Source organism: Papaver somniferum, chromosome 10 (genome assembly GCF_003573695.1).
Source record: "Papaver somniferum cultivar HN1 chromosome 10, ASM357369v1, whole genome shotgun sequence".
Classification (NCBI taxonomy): domain Eukaryota; kingdom Viridiplantae; phylum Streptophyta; class Magnoliopsida; order Ranunculales; family Papaveraceae; genus Papaver; species Papaver somniferum.
The window spans coordinates 147,807,871-147,827,000 of NC_039367.1; the positions used below are offsets into that span (position 1 = coordinate 147,807,871).

Here is a 19,130-nt window from a genome sequence, read left to right on the forward strand (position 1 = left end):
ATTCTATATTGATTGATTGCAAATCTAAACTCTGCTACTTCGGTAGTTGTTGGATAGATTGATCTAACCAGGCAAAGGAGTTTATTAGGTTAAACGGAAGAGCCTTTGCATATGACTTGAGATATCTTTATCTGGAAAGAATCAATAGAGTTGTTACCGAACAAATTTGTTGTTCCTTTACTGTTTGGAATACGATCCAAAGGAATTTTTCTAGTGCCTGCACTCATCGAAGTTGGAAGCGCATGGATACTGAGGGAACTAAGTGAACTAGGGGTAGTTGCTTGGTCTCAACAATACAAAGTTGGTTTAGATTTTGTATAGTGGTTTAATTATGAGAGTATCCAATTCTGGACTAGGTCCCAGGGTTTTTCTGCATTTGCAGTTTTCCTCGTTAACAAAATCTTGTTGTGTGATTTACTTTTATTTTCCGCAATTATATTTGTTCATATAATTTAAAGTAAATTACACAAACGTTAACTCCGCACATACGTGATAGTGATCCTATAGAGTTTGGTTAAGTCCGAACCTATCATCAAGTATCACACTTTTGTAGTCGTACTGTCTCGATCTCGTTTCCATAGATAATCAGACAAAGTATGAATACCGATATGTTGCATTGTCTTGACTTTGTCCATAAACGATCACTTTCAGTAAGAGGACTTATAGGTGGATAAATAAAAGATTATGGTGTATATGGGTACCTCGTCTTTTCAAATTAAAATGCAACACGTCAAATGAAAACTTAAATTAATACATCAATTATCCATAAGATCTACTATATCAAACTCATCATCATCATCATCACCAGCAGATTGGTTGTTATTAAAATCCAGCTTGAATCCTGTCAAATTCGATTTTCCATAGACGTTTTTGCTGGGGGTTCATAATTGAGATGTCAGCTTGAAGAATGTTATGCTTGTCATAATCATTCACAAATTTTTCTTGAGAAAGGAGACTTTTCTTACCCTTTCTGTTATGAAATTTCCTATCAACCGCTCTTTGCTTCTTGATGGTCTTTCAACGTTCCATAAACTCCGCATGTTAAATCGATCAGAGTTTCCACCTTTTTGAGCTGATTTTCTAGCAAGTCTAGCTCTATTTCTTCCTAGAAGTTTTTTTATTAGCATCATCATTATTGAGAACTAAGTTGACATTTGATTTTCTTGGGGTATTTGGTAAAGAATTTGATGGACCGGTTGGAAATTGTGAAGAATTTGGTGTTGAGGGAGAAGAATTGTATGGTGACCTTTCTGGTACTTGTTGATTAGCCGCTAAAATTTCTGGATTATATTTGTTCAACACCTTCAAAATATGATAACAACTTTCGAAAGCGAACTGTTTGCCATGTTTTCGCTGCCAATCTGTACGAATCTGTCTTTTAACATCACCATCCAAAAAACCACTCTCTCGGCCTTTATTGGCTTGCATTATCAATCCGACATAAGAGGCGACTCCTTATTGATTACAATGGAGCGTTCTGGCAACCCTTTTGCATCACGACAATTGAAGTTCATGGTTTGTGCTTTATATTTATGAAATATGTTTTCTCACATGGTGTTACCATGTTGTTGTGCACCATCGATACAATGTTGGGTAAAAAAAAACATAATTATGACAAATGCATTCATCTTCCGTGAGGTTGTATTTTGGACCACAAACTTTTTTTTTTTACCTTTGCCTTGACTTTGAAATTGAGAATCCGTATTACAAGAAATTAAGAATTGTAGACAAGGTGTGGTTGTTTTAGATTTGAAGAAGATTGAGAGATTGAGAAATTCTAGAGAAGTTTAGAAATTCTGGTGTGAGTTGCAATGAGTTTGAATTTGGGTATTAATTAGAGAGAGGGGAAATTATAGGGCTGGCAATGGATAACCGATATCCGATATCCATTTCCGAAATCCGACATCCTATAGGATTTAATCCGACATATCGGATATCGGATATCGGAATCCGTTATGCTATCGGATATTTCCTCTTAACGATATCGATATCGGAATAGGCTGTTTCCGTTAGGTTAATATCCGATTTCCGATAGTTTAGGGGTGTACTTGTAATTTCCTACCCCTAGGTATATGTGTCGCATGTCGGGAGAGAATAACCCATTTCATTCATTCTACGGTTTCTACCAAAAGTCCGTTTTTTCTCATTCTCTAACAGTGATTCACTGGTTCGTGATTTGATCGAGAGAGGGGGACTGAGCGATCGATTTGATCGTGATTTGGTCGAGAATATTGATGATTAGAGACTCTCAATCAAGAAGTAAGTCATTGTTTGTGTTTTCTATTATTGTTTCGAAGTTTAGGTTTTTTTTCCCCAAATCGATTGCGTATTTAATTGTTTTTGTTGTCTATTATTGTTGCGAATAGCGGATTGTAGGTGGGTTTGATGTATATTTTGAATTATAAAATTGTATGATGTTTAATTTTGATTTTAGAGAGTTAGGGTTTGTGATGTTCTTCCCTAAATTAGAAATTAGGGTTTATAAGAAGAACTTAGAAGGGAAATAACTTTTTGAGTTTCTATTGGATTTATATGAATTTGAAATTCTTTGTTGTCTGGTATCAAAAAATCAAAGTATTTGAAAACTAATTTTGTTGATTGTTAGCAAGTTACAGCAAAATGTAAATATCTAACAATACACTTTTTTTGTTGATCCAAGGGTTAAAGCTTTTGTATCGTCTGGAGGATCATCTTCTTGGCACATATCAAGTAGGTTTTCTATTTGTTAGTTTTCTATCTGTAAAAGCAAGTTAATGCTTAATCGACTGTTTCGAATTTGAATCTTCCTTTTAGTTTAATTTTTTCATTTCTATGTTAATATGTCAACTGATTTCAAGAAATCTTTGTGAGATTTTGCCCCTGCTACTTTCATTTTTATACTATTTGGAATCACTATTTGTTTGTCTGCATCACTATTTGTTTTTCTTTCTAATTGATTGTTTCTGTTTAATCCCTTTTTATGTCAGAATGTCTCAAAGTGAAAAAGCATCCAATAGAGTTGGAACTCCAAGCTGCAGTCAACCAATTTCCCAACAGCCAGAACAAGAAGATCAAAGTGTTGCTTCAACAATTGCTTCAACAACACCTTCTTCGAGTAATAAGAGATCATTAGCAGAAGTAGCAGATGAAAATCATCCACTTGTTATTGCTTTATTGAAGAAATTGCGCACAACAAGGTTACCTTCATGGGATGAATTCACTAGGAAAATCATTGTAGAGCCTGATAAAGATAACCCGGGTAAGGAAGTGGCTGTTCTTATGGGTGAATGTCATCATTGCAAAAAGTTGGTACCTGCTTGTAGTGAACAAGGAACTACCCGCTTGGCTCAACATCTAAGAATGTGTCCCCAGAAGCCTCAAAACAAGCCAGGCCAGATGAAGATTACCACTGCAGTTAAAAAAGCAGGTACTAACCAAGTTAAATTACTTAATTACAAGTATGATCCAATAGTTACTAGGAACTGCCTTGCTAAAATGATTGTTAAACATGATTACCCACTTAACATGGTTGAGCATTTCTATTTTAGAGATTTTGTTAAGTCTTTGAACCCTGCTGCGAGAATGCCATGTAGGAATACAAGTAAAGCTGATGTGTTGAGGTGTTACGCTGAAATGAAAGGTGAATTGCAATTACAGTTAGAGAATTTGACTTCCAAATGTAGTCTCACAACTGATATGTGGACTGCCAAACACACTAAAGACGGTTATTGTTGTGTTACATGCCATTTTATAGATGATGAGTGGAATTTGATTGCCAAAACCTTAGCTTACATTGTAGTGCCATCCCCACATACAGGAGATGTTCTCTCAGATTTTATTAAAACTTGCACATTGGAATGGAACATTGATAGGAAGTTTTTTGCTTTGACTGCTGATAATGCTCCAGCTAATGGTGTTATGATGAGAAATCTTATTAAGTGGCTAGATGGTAATAATTGTTTGTTGCTTCAAGGAAAATTGTTTCACATGAGGTGTAGTAACCATATACTGCATTTGATTGTATTGTATGGCATGAAAGTAGCTGCTGTGTTTATAGAGGGTATTAGAGATTGTGTTAAGTATGTAAAGTCTTCACAAGCTAGGAAAGAGAAGTTTGAAACAGCATTGACACAATGTAGATTGTCTGGAGAAGTTAGTTTAGATGTGGACACAAGGTGGAACTCCACTTTTACGATGCTTAAGAATGCAATTAAACTGCGAGAAGCTTTTCATAGACTTAGTGAGTTCGATTCTGACTTCGATATTCTGCCATCAAGTGAGCAGTGGGACCAAGGAACAGAAATTTGTAATTGTTTAGAGGCTTTTAATAATATTTCAACTGAGTTTGCAGGGATTAAGTATCCAACTGCGAATCTTTATTACAATGGGGTATACAAAATTAACCAAAGCATCACAAGTTGGGAAGATAGTACTTTTGAGTATGTCAGGGAAATGGGGTTGAAAATGAGAGAAAAGTTTAATGCATACTGGAGTGAGAGTAACTTGATTATGAGCATTGGAGTGGTTTTAGATCCAAGATATAAGGAAAAATGGGTTAGGTTCACATATAAGATAATTTTTGGGGATAATGAACGTGCATCAGTTGAGTATGAGAAGTTCAGAATAGACTTGACCAAAATTTTCAAGGCATATGAATCTCAAAACAACACTTCAGCTCCTGCTTTCTTTAGCAACTCTGTCTCTCGCATGGATGTAAGAGGCCCAGGTACAACTAACCCAGATTATGCTACTTTTCTGTTGGAAAATGATGAATATGATGTTAAAAAATCTGAGTTAGAGACGTACTTAGAAGAACCAATTCTTCCAACTGTGTCACCCCAAGATGAATACAATTTTGATATATTGAGTTGGTGGAAGCTAAGTGCCGCTAAGTACCCAATTCTATCAAAGATAGCAAGGGATGTGTTGGCTGTTCCGGTGACCAGTGTAGCATCAGAGTCCATGTTCAACGATGGTGGAAGGGTTCTAACAACACACAGAGCTTTATTAAGTCCATAATTAGTCCAAGCACTTCTATGCTTAAGTGATTGGCTGCCAGGCTCCTTTGATGCAGGTAAATCTTCTTTTCCTTTGCTTAGTTCTTTTCCTTTGCTTTTCTGTGATGCATCATGTACCATTAGCTGATCGAACAACAATTGAATCTTTTATTTTCTGCAACAACCAAGGAAAGCATAACCATGAGTAACATGAGTATGGACAAACATGTATAAACCCTGTTGCTAGTATAACTCCACCTGCAAATGCGCTTTTATCATAAAGAATATATTGTTTTCTGGTCTTAATGCTGATACTCTTTTACCAGAATTCGTATACAAACACCAATTCCACTTGCTACTAATATTGATGCTATTGTTGTTAATTTGTATTTCAGAGCTTCTCTTTTGTTTCGTTTTTCCCCATTTCCGTCACATGAACACTCCGCAGAGACCAGTACTGGAACAACCAATAATATGAGAACCTAAATATACACTGCTTTGAATTTAGTTTTTGGTGTTACAATGTAGAAGATGTCTCTCATGTTTAAGACTATTTGTTTTTTCTTTTCTAATTGATTGTTTGTGAATGCAGATATGGAAGTCATCGACTGAAGTTGATGCAACATGTAACCAGGCAGCCAAGGAAGATCATCAGTAGCAAGTTGTTTGACATTACAAGAAGACATGGTTTTTTCTTTTTTACTGTTGTGTACTTTAGTTTGCAGACTGTTTGGTTGGGTGTTTGTAGTTTTTTTTTTTTCATGTGTGATGTGACTGAGACACTGGAGTAGTGTTTGTGTGGATTTTCTGTCTTTCAGTTAAGTGAAACACTTGAAAATTCTGTTAAAATTTCAGCTTTTGCTTCTGTCCAACAAAACCGGATATTAACGGATAAAAATCCGATATCCGATAGGTTAACCTTAACCTTATCGAATTGGATTTTTAATATCCGTCGGATGTTATCGGATATCGGATATCCGATAACCCTTAACCTTAACCTTATCGGTATGGCCAATATCCGGCGGATATTTATCCATTGCCAGCCCTAGGAAATTATAACAGTTGGATGAGGAACTGATAAGCGATGATCAAGTCAGTGAGCGACGTAGTGACCGTCGCTGGCGCTGAAAAGACCAACGAGCGATATTTTGATCATCTAGTGATAGACTGTCCATCACTCATTGGAAAGTCTGTAGTGTATACCTATATGTTATAGCTAACATATATAGGCAGATATGTTTGACATATCCATATTGGGTGCTAATGTGGCAAAATCAACTTTTTAACATGTGCATGGGAATAGGGCTTCCCAATGGATGATCTAACCGACTATTTGGTTTATTCTTTTATGAAACACAAGAGGAGTTTCTGGGAGACTCCAAACCCCCACACTCTAGTTCTAATCCGGAGTGGAGACTAGATCCCAAGACCTCAATTGTGACTCCTAGGTCCTGGACAGCTGGGCTACCCCAAACTCTAGGGTTGCCAGTAAATCAATCAAATTAATCAAAACCGTTAGATTAAACGATCTCGACGTAACTAAATTACATCAGAAACAGCTTACAGACGTTCCCTTCTCTAAAGTTCGCGGCATGTTTTTAACGAAAACCCCCCTTCTTTTCTCTAGTCTCTGCTCTCTACTCCCTCCTCTCTAATGGCGACTTCTTGGGTTCCTTACATTGAATCGTTTGTCGATTCAACTCGTCCCCTTACTCAACAGGTACATACCAATTCCTTGTTTCTCTTTGTCTTTAGGGTAAAATCACATACCCTAATAATTGTTAAGCTAGGGTTTAACTATTCCAGATTTAAGTGATTACACAAATTGAATTTACATAATTAGTGAGATTTACTTGTTATTTGTCTGCAGAATGCAAGTCTTGATGCTATTGCTACACTTATTAAGAATGATCTCGTTACCATAGAAGCATTGGTATGTCAATTTTTGCGTCTTTTTTTCCGAAGATTTTTTGGTGAATAATATACATTTTGTTTGATAATATGAAGGTTTTTTATTGGGTTTTTGATATGTAATTTTATAGGTTAAAGAAATGGCGATGTATTTGACAACTACGGATAATGTTCTTCGAACAAGAGGTAATATTGCTATTGCCTTTGTAGGGATTTTGAATTGGTCATTTTTTAGGTGTAGAAGTCAAGGTGATTTACTAATTTGTATATTTTCCAGGCATTCTTCTTATAGCGGAGATTCTGAAATGTCTTGCAACGAAGAAATTGGACCATGGGACGATACATAGCTTGATAGGATTTTTCACAGATAGATTGGTAAGTCGATAGTGGTGTTGATATTTTAGGGTTTTCTATAGTGACATGAGTTCGTTTTGTCATATTTTGTGTTTTTTGTTTCTTCTCTTCTCATATGTTGTCATGTGTTGGAATGGTTGAATTATCCAGGCAGATTGGCAAGCTCTACATGGTGCACTGGTTGGTTGCCTGGCACTTTTGAGGAGAAAAGGAAGTGTTGGCGTGGTCATTGACATTGATGCGAAAGCACTTGCTCAGTCTTTTTTGAAGAACGTACAAGTTCGATCTTTAGGAAAGAATGACCGTAAGGTGAGAGAATATATGTCATGTACATTAGTATTACTTAAGCTTTCCAAGTTCTCCCTACTGCTGCATAAAAGTTGATATTTGTATTTGATTTTTTATAGTACAATGTTATTGCAGCTGTGCTTTGAGATTCTTGAGTGCCTTTTTGAACGCTACCCTGCAACAGTCGCGACATTGGTACTAGTTTGATCTTTCCTCTAGTCATCATATCTTGAATACTCTGAACCGCAAAAGTCTCACTTCGCCACATTTCATTTTCGTTTTTAATATAGGGGGATGATCTTTTTTATAGTATATGCGAAGCGATTGATGAAGAAATGGATCCTCATTGCTTAATGATTACATTTCATCTTGTGGAAGTTCTGGCACAACTATTTCCAGATCCATCTGGTCCACTAGCAGGTTATGCTGAGGAACTTTTCGAAATCTTGGGACGTTACTTCCCTATCCATTTCACTCATGTAAGAATAATGAAATTTACATTTCATGTTGTCAACCAACTTCTTTATCTCTGTACTCCATCATCTTTGCTTACAGCTTCTACTGAAAATAAAGGGTGACAGACATTTTGAGCTATGACATCTCATAGTAAATCTACTGTAATTTAGTTGAAATAACTTTATAAGTTAGCATGATACACAACTCTAGATGTCAATAAGTTTGTACTAGCTTTAATCTTAGTACTTCTGCTCAATTTTCTTGGTGTCCTGTCTGTCTAGTAATATGTCAAACATATAACTGACATCAAAACATGTCCTTGAGAAACTTATCTCATACGATCCTAGTTTTTGCGGTTTTTTCATTTTTGGTTATTCATGGCAAACATATCATCCAAACATAAGCTTAACTTTTTGCTGGTTTGTGTAAAAAGAATATTTGGAACAACTTCTTGTTTTTACCCTCTGTTACACTTTGGCTCGGTTTTGATTGTTTTTTTTTGTATTTCTTTCATGCAGCCCAATAGCAACGAATTTGATATTACAAGGGATGATCTGGCAAGAGCTCTAATGGTACGTGATTACTTTTATATGCTTGAGGACATTAGTTGATTATATAGGTATTTATAGTTTATCTATGCTATATAACGAACAGAAAGGCTATCTTAGTTGTTTTTGTGATATTTAGGCCCTGAGTGGAATGTGTTCAAGAGAAACATTAGTTTCTGTTTATGTTTACCTTAGAAGTTACAAGCATTTAACAAGAATACCTGTTTACCTTCGACCGTGTTTTGATAACACCGAAAACCAAAATCCAAATACCTGAGAAATATTTTAAGCATTGCAGTCGAAACTGTCGATAGTAGTTAATGAACTAAGTTTTAAGCTTTAACAAATTTTAAAATAATCATTTCGATTTCCCTTTGTAGTCTTATGATAACTACTGGATTACTGTAACTTATATTTCACTTCTTTAGAACCCCTGTAGTCTTATGGAAACTTTCTGAAACTGGAAAATTTCACTCAAACTCTAAACAGACTAAAATTATCATTCAATTTTAAGCTGCAGAAGTTACAACTCACATTGCAGAAGTACAAAAATCTTCTCTTGCTATTATCCGTTGCTATTCAGAATGTGCTTATTAGATGCACCGTCTTTCTTACATGTTTCTGAATGTTCAAGCAAAAAGAAAAGATTAAACACGTTTCTGATAACGTTCCACCAAATCATGTAGTCCTTATACTATGTTTGTAGACTCTATCTGTGTGAATTCTAACGGGAACCACTTGTGCAGCTTGCATTCTCTTCAACTCCTCTCTATGAACCATTTGCCATTCCCATGCTTCTTGACAAGCTTTCTTCTTCTCTCCCTTCAGCAAAGGTATAATGAAATTAAATAAACTTGGATCCTTTCATTATGAAAGGTTCACCTCAAAGTGATGTTAGAAATGTGTATGAACTTCAGGCTGGAAGGTGCTGACCTATACTTGCTGAAATGCACAGGTCGATTCGCTAAGGTATTTAAGCTACTGCATAGTGAAGTATGGGACTGATAGAATGGGAAAACACAGGACAGCTATTTGGTCGTCTTTGAAGGCAGAAATTTTTGCTTCATGCCAGGAGGAGCCTATATTTTCAGGGCTTTCAGAGGTAGATGGCAAGAAGATTGATGAGAACGAAATTGCAAAGGAAGCTCTAATTTGTTTGCGAAAATTCATCTTCCAAGATGATGCTTCTGTTCTGGCATTGATTTTTGGAGATAAGGAGATAGATATGATTCTCAGTTCTATTATAAGCAGTAAGAGTTACAATAACATGTCAAAGGAAAGCAAACAGAAACTACATGCACTTGGATGTATTCTCTCTACTTCAGTGAAAGTCTCCACTTCTTGTTGTAATAAGGTCTTCCAAAACTTCTTTCCTCGATTGGTGGATATCCTTGGGCTCTCTACCGAAAATTCATCTAGGGGTTTCACTTCAGATGACACTACTGGATTTTCTGAAGAACTGAATTTTGGAGCCCTTTACCTGTTCGTTGAGCTTCTTATTGCTTGCAGATGTTTGATAATTGGATCAGGAGAATGTGCTCCCCAGCCTGTTTCAGCAGAAGACCCTTGGTGTTGCTTGCTTAAAGAATATTCAGGTTCATTAACCAATGTCCTACATTCTATTCTGGTAACAAGTTCGAAAGGGAACACTAGCGAAGCTTGTATTCACTATGGAGGTATATCCATTTACTCGTGCTATGTCCTTTTTGACTTACCTGGAAATGTTTTAGCTAATCAACTTAATATAGTCATGAATAACAGTGTTGCAGCAATGCAATTATTGTGGATATTTTTGGTTCTGTTCTTTCTTTGTGGGAACGGGCAAAAAGATAACGTTGTCACTTATATTCCTAATGAATTGTGATGTTCTAAGATATAGTAAACAATTTCAATGACCTCATGGACCCTGGAAATTTTAATTATACCTCCCTTTGCATGTCAGAGCTGTTAAAAATGACTAGCATCTCTTCTAGTTCTTTCTCTTTGATAACAGCATATGTTATTCAGGAGATTCGTAGTTTATTTAGTTTAACATATTCATCAGTACATGAATCAGTTCTTATGCTAATTCTTTGTCATTATCTTCAGTGAAGGGTATGCAGACTCTGGCTACATTTCCAGGATGTTCATTACCTATATCAAAGTTGATATTTCAAAGAATTCTGGCGATCCTTGTATCAGTTATCAGTGACAGTCTTGAAGACACATTTCTCTGGAGACTTGCCTTAAATGCGTTGAGGGAAGTTGGCATATTTATTGACCAATCACATGATTCTGAGAAGGCAAATATCTATATGGCTATTGTAGTGGAAAAGGTTGTTTCGTTGGTTTCTGTTGGTGAGTCTAGTATGCCACTTCCACTGCGGCTAGAAGCTATTTCTGTCATTGGTGCAGCTGGGAAAAGTTTTATGCTTAGGGTGTCTGAAGTCTTGGAAGAAGCCATTTCGAAGAATCTCTTTTCTGCATTTGTACGTATACCTATGACTTCACATCTTGCTTTATTTTCTTATCTTTGGAAGTTTTTTTCCTCTCGTTTTTTCATTTGGAAACTTAATATCTTTGCTAAAGTGGATGACATAAGATAAGTCATCATGACAATGAGTGCTAGAGGGGAGACTAATAGTTGGTGACCAGACAGTTCACAACTTTTAACTTAAGCCATGAGGATCACTTATGATATCTTTCTGTATACTGGCATCCAATTATTCCTTTCTTCATATTTGATGGTCCTGATTGCATCTCTTTCATCTTATTGTCTCATTTTATATTTCTTTGCAGGTGGAGGGGAATCTGCAATCAGCTGAGATTGTAGGTCCGCTGCTGGAATGCTACTCCAATAAGGTGCTCTCATGGTATGTACCACAAAATCCTTTTGTTGCTAATCTTTTATTAGGAAAAACCGAGAAGCTCAACATAAGAGGGGAAATAGGAAAAATGGTAGCTTGGTCCCCGGCATCAATCATTGTTCTGCTGTTTTAATGCGTAGTTTGTTAACCAGGTTCCATACAAGTGGAGATGTTGAGAAGGTTGCTTTTCGTTTTGCTTTTGGTATATGGAATCAAGTAGAAAGCAACAAGAGTTTCAACCTTGGTGACCAAGGAAAAGTAAGTTCTGTTAACAATTCCATGTTCTGTATCATGTTTCAAAGGCTGGTTGATGAGCCAAAAGCGTATCTGAAGTCTTAGTTTCTGGGTCTAGTTCGAGTTTTGAATTAGTGACATAAGATCATGACGTGTGATACTAAATAACTATCTAAAATCTTTTAATTTTTAGGAGCTTCTTGGTGAAATGGTGACAGCAATGAAGCTGGCTGTTGCAGATTGTTCAGAGGAAACTCAGGGTTTGATTGTTCAGAAAGCTTGTAGCGTTCTTGAGTCAAGCACATCTTTTCCCTTGAAGGAGATCATTTCTGAACCTAGCAAAGTGTTACAGTCTTCTCCAACTGTCTATAGTCTTCCATGTAGAGATGAATTGGTTATCTCACTGTTTGCATCAGTTATTATAGCACTTCGTCCCAAGACCCCCATCGCCAGTGTGAGAGAAGTATTGAAGTTCTTCACGATTATGCTTCTAAGAGGACATGTTCCATCAGCTCAAGCATTAGGTTCTATAATCAATAAATTGGGTGTAAATATCAGCAATATGGGAGTCTCAAATGCATGTACTTCGGAAGAAGCATTGGACATAATCTTCAATAACGGTTTGCAAAGTGCCTTGAGTAGTTACCTCTTAAAAGACACCCCCATGGATAATGGTGACACGGATCTTTTGGATTTATGCTCTGACGTTGACGACAGTTGTATAGGAATCCAAGCCAATGCTATTGTTGGATTAGCATGGATTGGAAAAGGTTTGCTAATGCGCGGGCATCAGAAACTAAAGGAAATTGTAATGATTCTATTGAGATGCTTACTTTCAACTGGCAATCAAAGCTCCTTGCCGTTGAAACAGGAGCTGTTGGGAGGTTGCAAAGAAGATGATACGAATCTTGTTTTGATTAGGTCTGCAGTTAATGCATTTGGTGTTCTTATAAGCGATTCCCGTGCTTGTTTAAATAAACAGTTTCATGCAACCATAAGACTACTTTATAAGCAACATTTCTTTTCAACTATGACGCCAATTCTACTTTCTTCAATAAAGGATTCCCATTCATCAACTACAAGGTACACAAGCTGAGTTCTTATCCTCAGATGCTTTTCACTTTTTATAGTTGATCTGTTCTGTCGCTAGCTAATAGTAAATTGAATTTTGTATTCACTTACAGTTTTCAACTCTTCTTGAACTTGCGTATTTTTTGTCTGTTTGTATATACTAACATTGCTATCTGTAAATGCCAGATCCTTGTTATATCGAGCTTTTGGACATGTTATTTCTAATACTCCAATTTCTGCTGTTGTGACTGATTCAAAGAGGGTTAGCTTCAGAAACTTCGAAACTTTTGATTGTGATTTTGTAGGCAGTGTAATTTTTTATAATCATTCTGAACTTGGCATTCTTTTTTTTTTTTTTTTTTTTTTTTTTTTTTTTTTTTTTTTTTTTTTTTTTTTTTTTTTTTTTTTTCATGTCAGGTCATTTCTGCATTGTTGGATAGTTTGTCCTTGTTGAGCTTGGATGATCGAGATAAAGATCTGATGTACAGCCTCTTGCTCGTCTTATCAGGGATTATAATGGATGAAAATGGTGAGATTATTGTGTTATCTGTGTGTGTAACCTATGTGTCTTGATTGTTTAATTTGTATCATAAGAGCTAATCAGTTGTAGAGTTTCATGAGTATTTCAATCAGCTGGTGTGCATTTTGCATAATAATAAGCGCATTGTTTGTTCTTATTGTTCCTTACGCAGGGCAAGAAGCCGTAACAGAGAATGCATCCATCATTATAAATCGCCTTATTGGACTAATTCCATTCCGCCCTATGATGGTATAACTTGCTCTGGATCTAATTCCAATCCATAACCTACATTTTCAAAGTAGTCTTGCTTTTTGCAATTTGCTTCTCTACATATCCTGCATTTTTCCTATTTTCTTTTTAGAGAAATCTTACTACTCTACACTCTTGGTCATGCTTCAGCTTGTTAGGGAGACAGCAATTCAATGTCTTGTTGCCATGTCAGGGCTCCCCCACACAAGGATTTATCCCATGAGACCACAGGTTGATATGATTACTGCTTGAGACTTCTAATATGGTAATTTTCTATCGCCCAAATGTATAATACAATGACATTCTGTTCAGGTAATACAATCAATTACAAGTGCTCTTGATGATCCAAAGAGGGCAGTTCGTCAGGAAGCTGCTAGGTGTCGTCATGCATGGTAAGATTTTGTAGTCCTTGATTATTTATTTTTACTTTTTTTTTTTTTCAGAATCCTAATAATGTACTCCCTCCGTCCTAGTTTACTTGCCAAAATTGGGGATATTTTTTGTCCTAAATTACTTGGCAAGTTTCATATTTTTCCATTTTTTATCCTAATTTACCCCTATGTTGGAATCAGTTCATAGTATTGAGAATTGTGTAATTCTATTTCCTATACACAATCTTAAATTCTCCTCTCTTTATATATCTTTTATTTTATTTTATTTTTGAATTCTTCAAGTAAAAATCAGAAAACTAGATATGCAAAACCTATGTATCTTAAATATTAGCTTGGGGTAATTTTGGAAAAAAATCTAGTCTCTCTGCATTTCTTAATCTGTGTGCAAAAATCAATTTTGGCAACTAAACTAGGACAGAGGGAATATGAGCTTTGTATCTTGTGTATCATTTAGTGCTGTTATTGACTCTAATGACTATTTGACCGATATGCAGGGTATCTCTCGCATCAGGAAGTACTCATTATTGAAGAACATATCTACAAAATCTGTACAGAGCAAAGTCCTCGCTGATAGTCATATCCACAGTGGATAAACCCGTTTAAGAATCATGTATCACTTTTTGGTTAATTCCAAGGGTGATGGTCTCCAGAATCATTGTTATCTGAATAGTCTGTCTGGATGTCACTCTGGAAGTTACTTTTTGACTTCTAGAAACAAAAATAATAAGTTAGTTTTGGCACACAGTTTCTGTATGATTTCTAGAAGCAAAAAAGTCAATTTTTCGTGAAGCAAATTTTTTCTACTTCGGGTGTCCAAACAGGCTATAAGGGATGGATGGGGGAAAACTTCAAAAAACTGATTGTTTTTAGTAAAAGTTTTCATAGAGATGACCCAGGAGGCTAGTTCAAAATTAGGAGTTAAACTAAATTTGATTTTCCATCAAAAAGAGAAAAACTTTCTTACAACGAAGAAGAAGAAAAAAGCTGAAGTTACCCAAAACAGTAATTAGAAATTAAATCTCTTATATTTTGTTGGGAAGAGTAATTCTAGTTTGGGCTTTAAACAAACGCAACCTCTTACGTCCATTCTGTTGCCGATCTCTCCACATATCATGTCCCCGAAGAGGACAATTAGGTTTGTAGAAATTAACATTTCATCCCAAACTAGTTGGGCTTTAGACATTCTAGTCCTGCCTCTTCAAGCCTAGTATTAGGAGGTCCAAATTTACATATTCCGGAACGAGTTAGTCCTTAAATAAACGATTCAGTCCAAAACGTTTTTTTATGATGACAAAAATGGCCCTTATGTAAAAACAATATACTGATTCTAAATCATTTCTTCCTTGTACTCTATCCGCAGAGCTGTGCAGCGAATAAAAAAATTAGATTAGTCGTTCATCATGTTTCGTCTCGATTGTTCCTTTCAAATTTCTTTGATTGATGTCTTAATTTCTTCTTCTTCTCGATTTAGTTTTTCTCTAAAACCCTAGAAATGATAGAGATGCACCAGATCTATGGTAAGGTTTATGTGTAGAGATTAGATACGAACGAGGAGATTCAGAGTTTAATTTAGTGTGTGATTCAATGTTCCGTCGATCTATTAGTTTTGATTGATACCAAGAGTTTTGGATCTTCTTCTTTGAAAAATAAGTCATTCGAATTCTTCTGACGTGGACGATAGTTAGATGTGATTTTCTACTCAAAGATCTGCCCAAGAGTTCTAAATTTTAAGGTAATTTGGTTTATCTTTAATTTCATTATATGTTTATTTTTTTGATTTCTATTTGATAATTTAGTTGATATAAAAAATTTCAATAAATTCTATGATTCATCTTTCATACATTTGTAACAGTGAGTTGTAAAACCAGTTGTTGTGTAGTACAAATGACAAATTGCTGAATTGTGACGCTAGTTGTATCATTTCAATTTCATGAGCATTATGTTTCTGAGAAATAATTCCCTATTATATGTTCCTCTAAATGACATTCCTACTTTTGGAGCTTAGGTCCTTTTAAATCCTTTCATTTTGGACACTAGTTGTTGTTTATCCTAATGTTGTCATTTTGAAAAGTAGAGCTTTTGTAAGAAATGACCGAATGGATTCTTTCATTTTTGTCACTGATAATTATGGATTTAATTTGGTATTGTTGGTCTTAATGATTTGCATGATGTTAATTTTTTAAAGTGGTTTTACCTATATGACTATGTATGCTTACGAATTGCTTGGGAGTGTTAATTTAGCCTGCTAAGAAATTTAAGGCTGGGTATGTGTGGCGAGACATTGGGATTTCCCATTATAAACTTCATGTGAAATTTCTAATCAAGTTACGTTAATGTCAACTTGTACAACAACATCCGTGATAATTACATTACTGATGGGTATGTTTATGTTTGTAAATTCCGTGCACGAATAAGTTTTTTGGACTGTTTCTATTTTTTATAGGTTTATACACGAGGATTATGGTGATTGACTATGATGTAGATGGATTTTTTTTCGGTTTGCATGAAAATGGAGAAAGAAAAAAAAAAATCTATACGTTACAGAAGCTGTATAGGGATTGAAATGATCACTGCTAATCACATAAAGGGTAGCAATCGTCATCTAGTAGTAAGCAAGTACTAGAAAGAAAAAAATGTTCTTGTCATTTTGTTTTGTTCATCATTTTCTAGTGATCCGTTGTTCGTTAAAATTTGTTGTCTGAAGAAGTGCAGCTCGGACTCTCTAGAGAGAGGTAATCACTATTAGTACTCATTGTATATATCATACAAGTGATAGTAAAGGTCGGACGTCTAAATTTTAGTGTGCATTTTCACCGCCATCCACATTACTGGAGTACATTTGGTACATTAATATTAAGAGTATTCGAATACATTTGGTAGATTAATACGAAGAGGGGTTCCGTCGCCAAATTTTTAAGTTAACTAGGGTGTACTTCATAAGCTTATGCATCTGTAAATAACTGGGGTGTACAAACTGGTGCACATATAGAAAAATGAATACATAAGCCTCAGTTGCTACCGTTCTATTTTGTCATGCCATTCTTACATAATTTTGTTCATGACATTATTCTTTAGGAGTTATCGTTCTATTTTGTCAGAAAAGACATGTTTAATTTAAACAATTGCTTTAGTAGTTTGTGCACATTTTTTTTAATGTGTACATATTTGTACACATGTTGATTATTTAGGTATACACAGTTATACACATTTCTTACTGACCTCAAATTGATCCTTTCTCTATTTATGTTGGTCTTTTCTTCCTTTTTAATTCATGGTGAAATGTGTGACCTGTCAAGGCACCCGTTTCTGGCTGAACTTTTCTCACGTGGATTCTTACTAATCCTTTTAATTTTTCAGCAATTTCTTTAACTTGTGCTAGCAATGGAAGGTGTATATGGAGTATTTCCTGATTGGAAGGGAGAAGAACTCTTTTGGTAAGCATCTTCTCATTCACCAACACGAAGTATTCTCATCCTAACTAATTTTCTTATACATTAGCACTTATGAAATTTTATTATGTTGGTAAGGTTTAATACAGAACCATCTAATGAGATGTCATCCTAAAACGCCAGTCTTTTCCTTCACTTTGCGGGAATACTAATGATATGCTATCATAAAATGCCACAGTCTTATCCTTCACTTTGCTGGAATGAACAATCATAGACCTCTAAATCTCATATTTTTACCTTATTGGTTCGGTTTTTATTATTCTCAACTAATTGCTCTCTAAATTGTTGTTGCATGTACTATTTTGAGATGTGTAACTCAATACATATTTGAGATGAATAGTTGAACTTATCCTTGGGAATATTTGAATGTTTTAGTTAACAGAACTTGTGAATTCCTGTTATAAAACAATAAATTTGATTTTTTAAGTTGTGTCAACTGCAGTAGGGAAGCTCAAAGTGTACCTAATTGTACACCTATTGATTCTTAATGTGTATATAATTGTACACCTTCGTCAAATATAATGTTTTTGTCTCCATTTATAGTCAAATTTCTAGAGTGTTCTCTAGAGTCGAACTTTGTCCGAAGCCAATCTAAGATTTCACACCCTAGGTTCATGTTCTTATCTCCTCATGTGTTTAATGGATGATATGCATTCAACATTTTGTAGTAGTTAATAAAATATAAATAATATAACTTGATTCTTAACGTGTACACTACTGTAAACACGTTGATTTAAGTTGATTTTTAATGTGAACATAGTTGTACACATGATGATTCTTAACGTGTACTCAATTGTACACATGTTTAATTTGCACATAGTTGTACACCCGTTGATTGTTAACGTGCACATAATTGTACACCTATTGATTTTTAGGATGCATATGCGAGTTATCCCAAAACCAAATCATGCGATAGATAATGTCTGGCATTCCTCTGAATGTAACATTACCTGGAGCCTAGATTTGACTTGCATTCATCTCTTTTATGATTAGAGATCAGATGAGTAGTGCTTCTGGTGCAGAATTTAAGGTGCGATTACACCATCTTGTGGGTTTTTCTGTTTCTGCAGCATTATTAGTTTTATTACTATTGTTGCTTATTTTCCTTCGAAATTGTGTTTGATGAACTCTTTTCTTAATCACAAGATGTATGGACCATAGAATATCAGAATGTTTGTTTAAGGTAAAGGAGAGCGCATGTAACACAAGAAGATTTTGAGATGTTAGCGGCCAAAGTAATGAAGAAGGAAACACACAAGAACAGGTCACTCAGAGTTTGAAAGTTGAAACTGAAGTCATCAAAAGCTCATATTTGGGACACTCCCGGTCAAGAAAGGTCAATTATTTCTTTATTTCTCCTTTAGTGTTTTCAGATTTTGAGCAAGTATCAAACCTTTTTTTGTCATCTCTACCGTTACTCACAGAGTCTGCAAGTCCTCGGTAACCTTTCCAATAAGGCATAGGGATAGTCCTTTCCGATCCTGTACAGTAATTGTGATCCTGCACATGTGAGTCTATATCTGTGTTATGAGCAGGATTAATTTTTTCGTTAACAAATAATTGATTTTGCGTTCTTTGAGCCATAAAATTTCAGACATGTGTAGCTCAGATGTGATTTAATCTTACAGGTATCTAATTTATACAATATACACCTTTGACATCAATTTTTTTTTCTTCGTTTTATGCATCTAATTTAGGGACTCACAAGCTCAAAATGGTAGAGCGCCCAAGCCATCACAAGGTTTGTGGAGGTTGATGGTTCAAATCCATCTGAGTTTCCTTGTTATGTTTATACAATATGGGTAGGTGTGTACATACTAGTGCACCTGTATAAAT

General features: G+C 35.4%; 1 protein-coding gene and 1 long non-coding RNA gene across 2 annotated transcripts; both read left to right on the forward strand.

Moving 5' to 3' along the window:
• The first annotated feature begins 2,198 nt into the window (after window positions 1-2,198).
• On the forward strand, window positions 2,199-3,158 carry LOC113318181. The gene is made up of 3 exons (XR_003344310.1): window positions 2,199-2,259; window positions 2,660-2,709; window positions 2,967-3,158. It is a non-coding gene; the product is annotated as an uncharacterized LOC113318181 (long non-coding RNA).
• Window positions 3,159-6,557: 3,399 nt separating this feature from the next.
• LOC113318314 (MMS19 nucleotide excision repair protein homolog) lies at window positions 6,558-14,639 on the forward strand. The gene is made up of 20 exons (XM_026566458.1): window positions 6,558-6,696; window positions 6,847-6,909; window positions 7,019-7,073; window positions 7,165-7,262; window positions 7,392-7,550; window positions 7,665-7,724; window positions 7,820-8,008; window positions 8,504-8,557; window positions 9,280-9,366; window positions 9,489-10,209; window positions 10,622-11,001; window positions 11,312-11,385; window positions 11,532-11,637; window positions 11,807-12,696; window positions 12,871-12,946; window positions 13,102-13,213; window positions 13,377-13,453; window positions 13,604-13,684; window positions 13,766-13,845; window positions 14,340-14,639. The coding sequence occupies exons 1-20, from the start codon at window positions 6,631-6,633 to the stop codon at window positions 14,371-14,373; spliced, it is 3,462 nt and encodes a 1,153-aa protein (XP_026422243.1). The 5' UTR covers window positions 6,558-6,630; the 3' UTR covers window positions 14,374-14,639.
• Window positions 14,640-19,130: the final 4,491 nt, after the last annotated feature.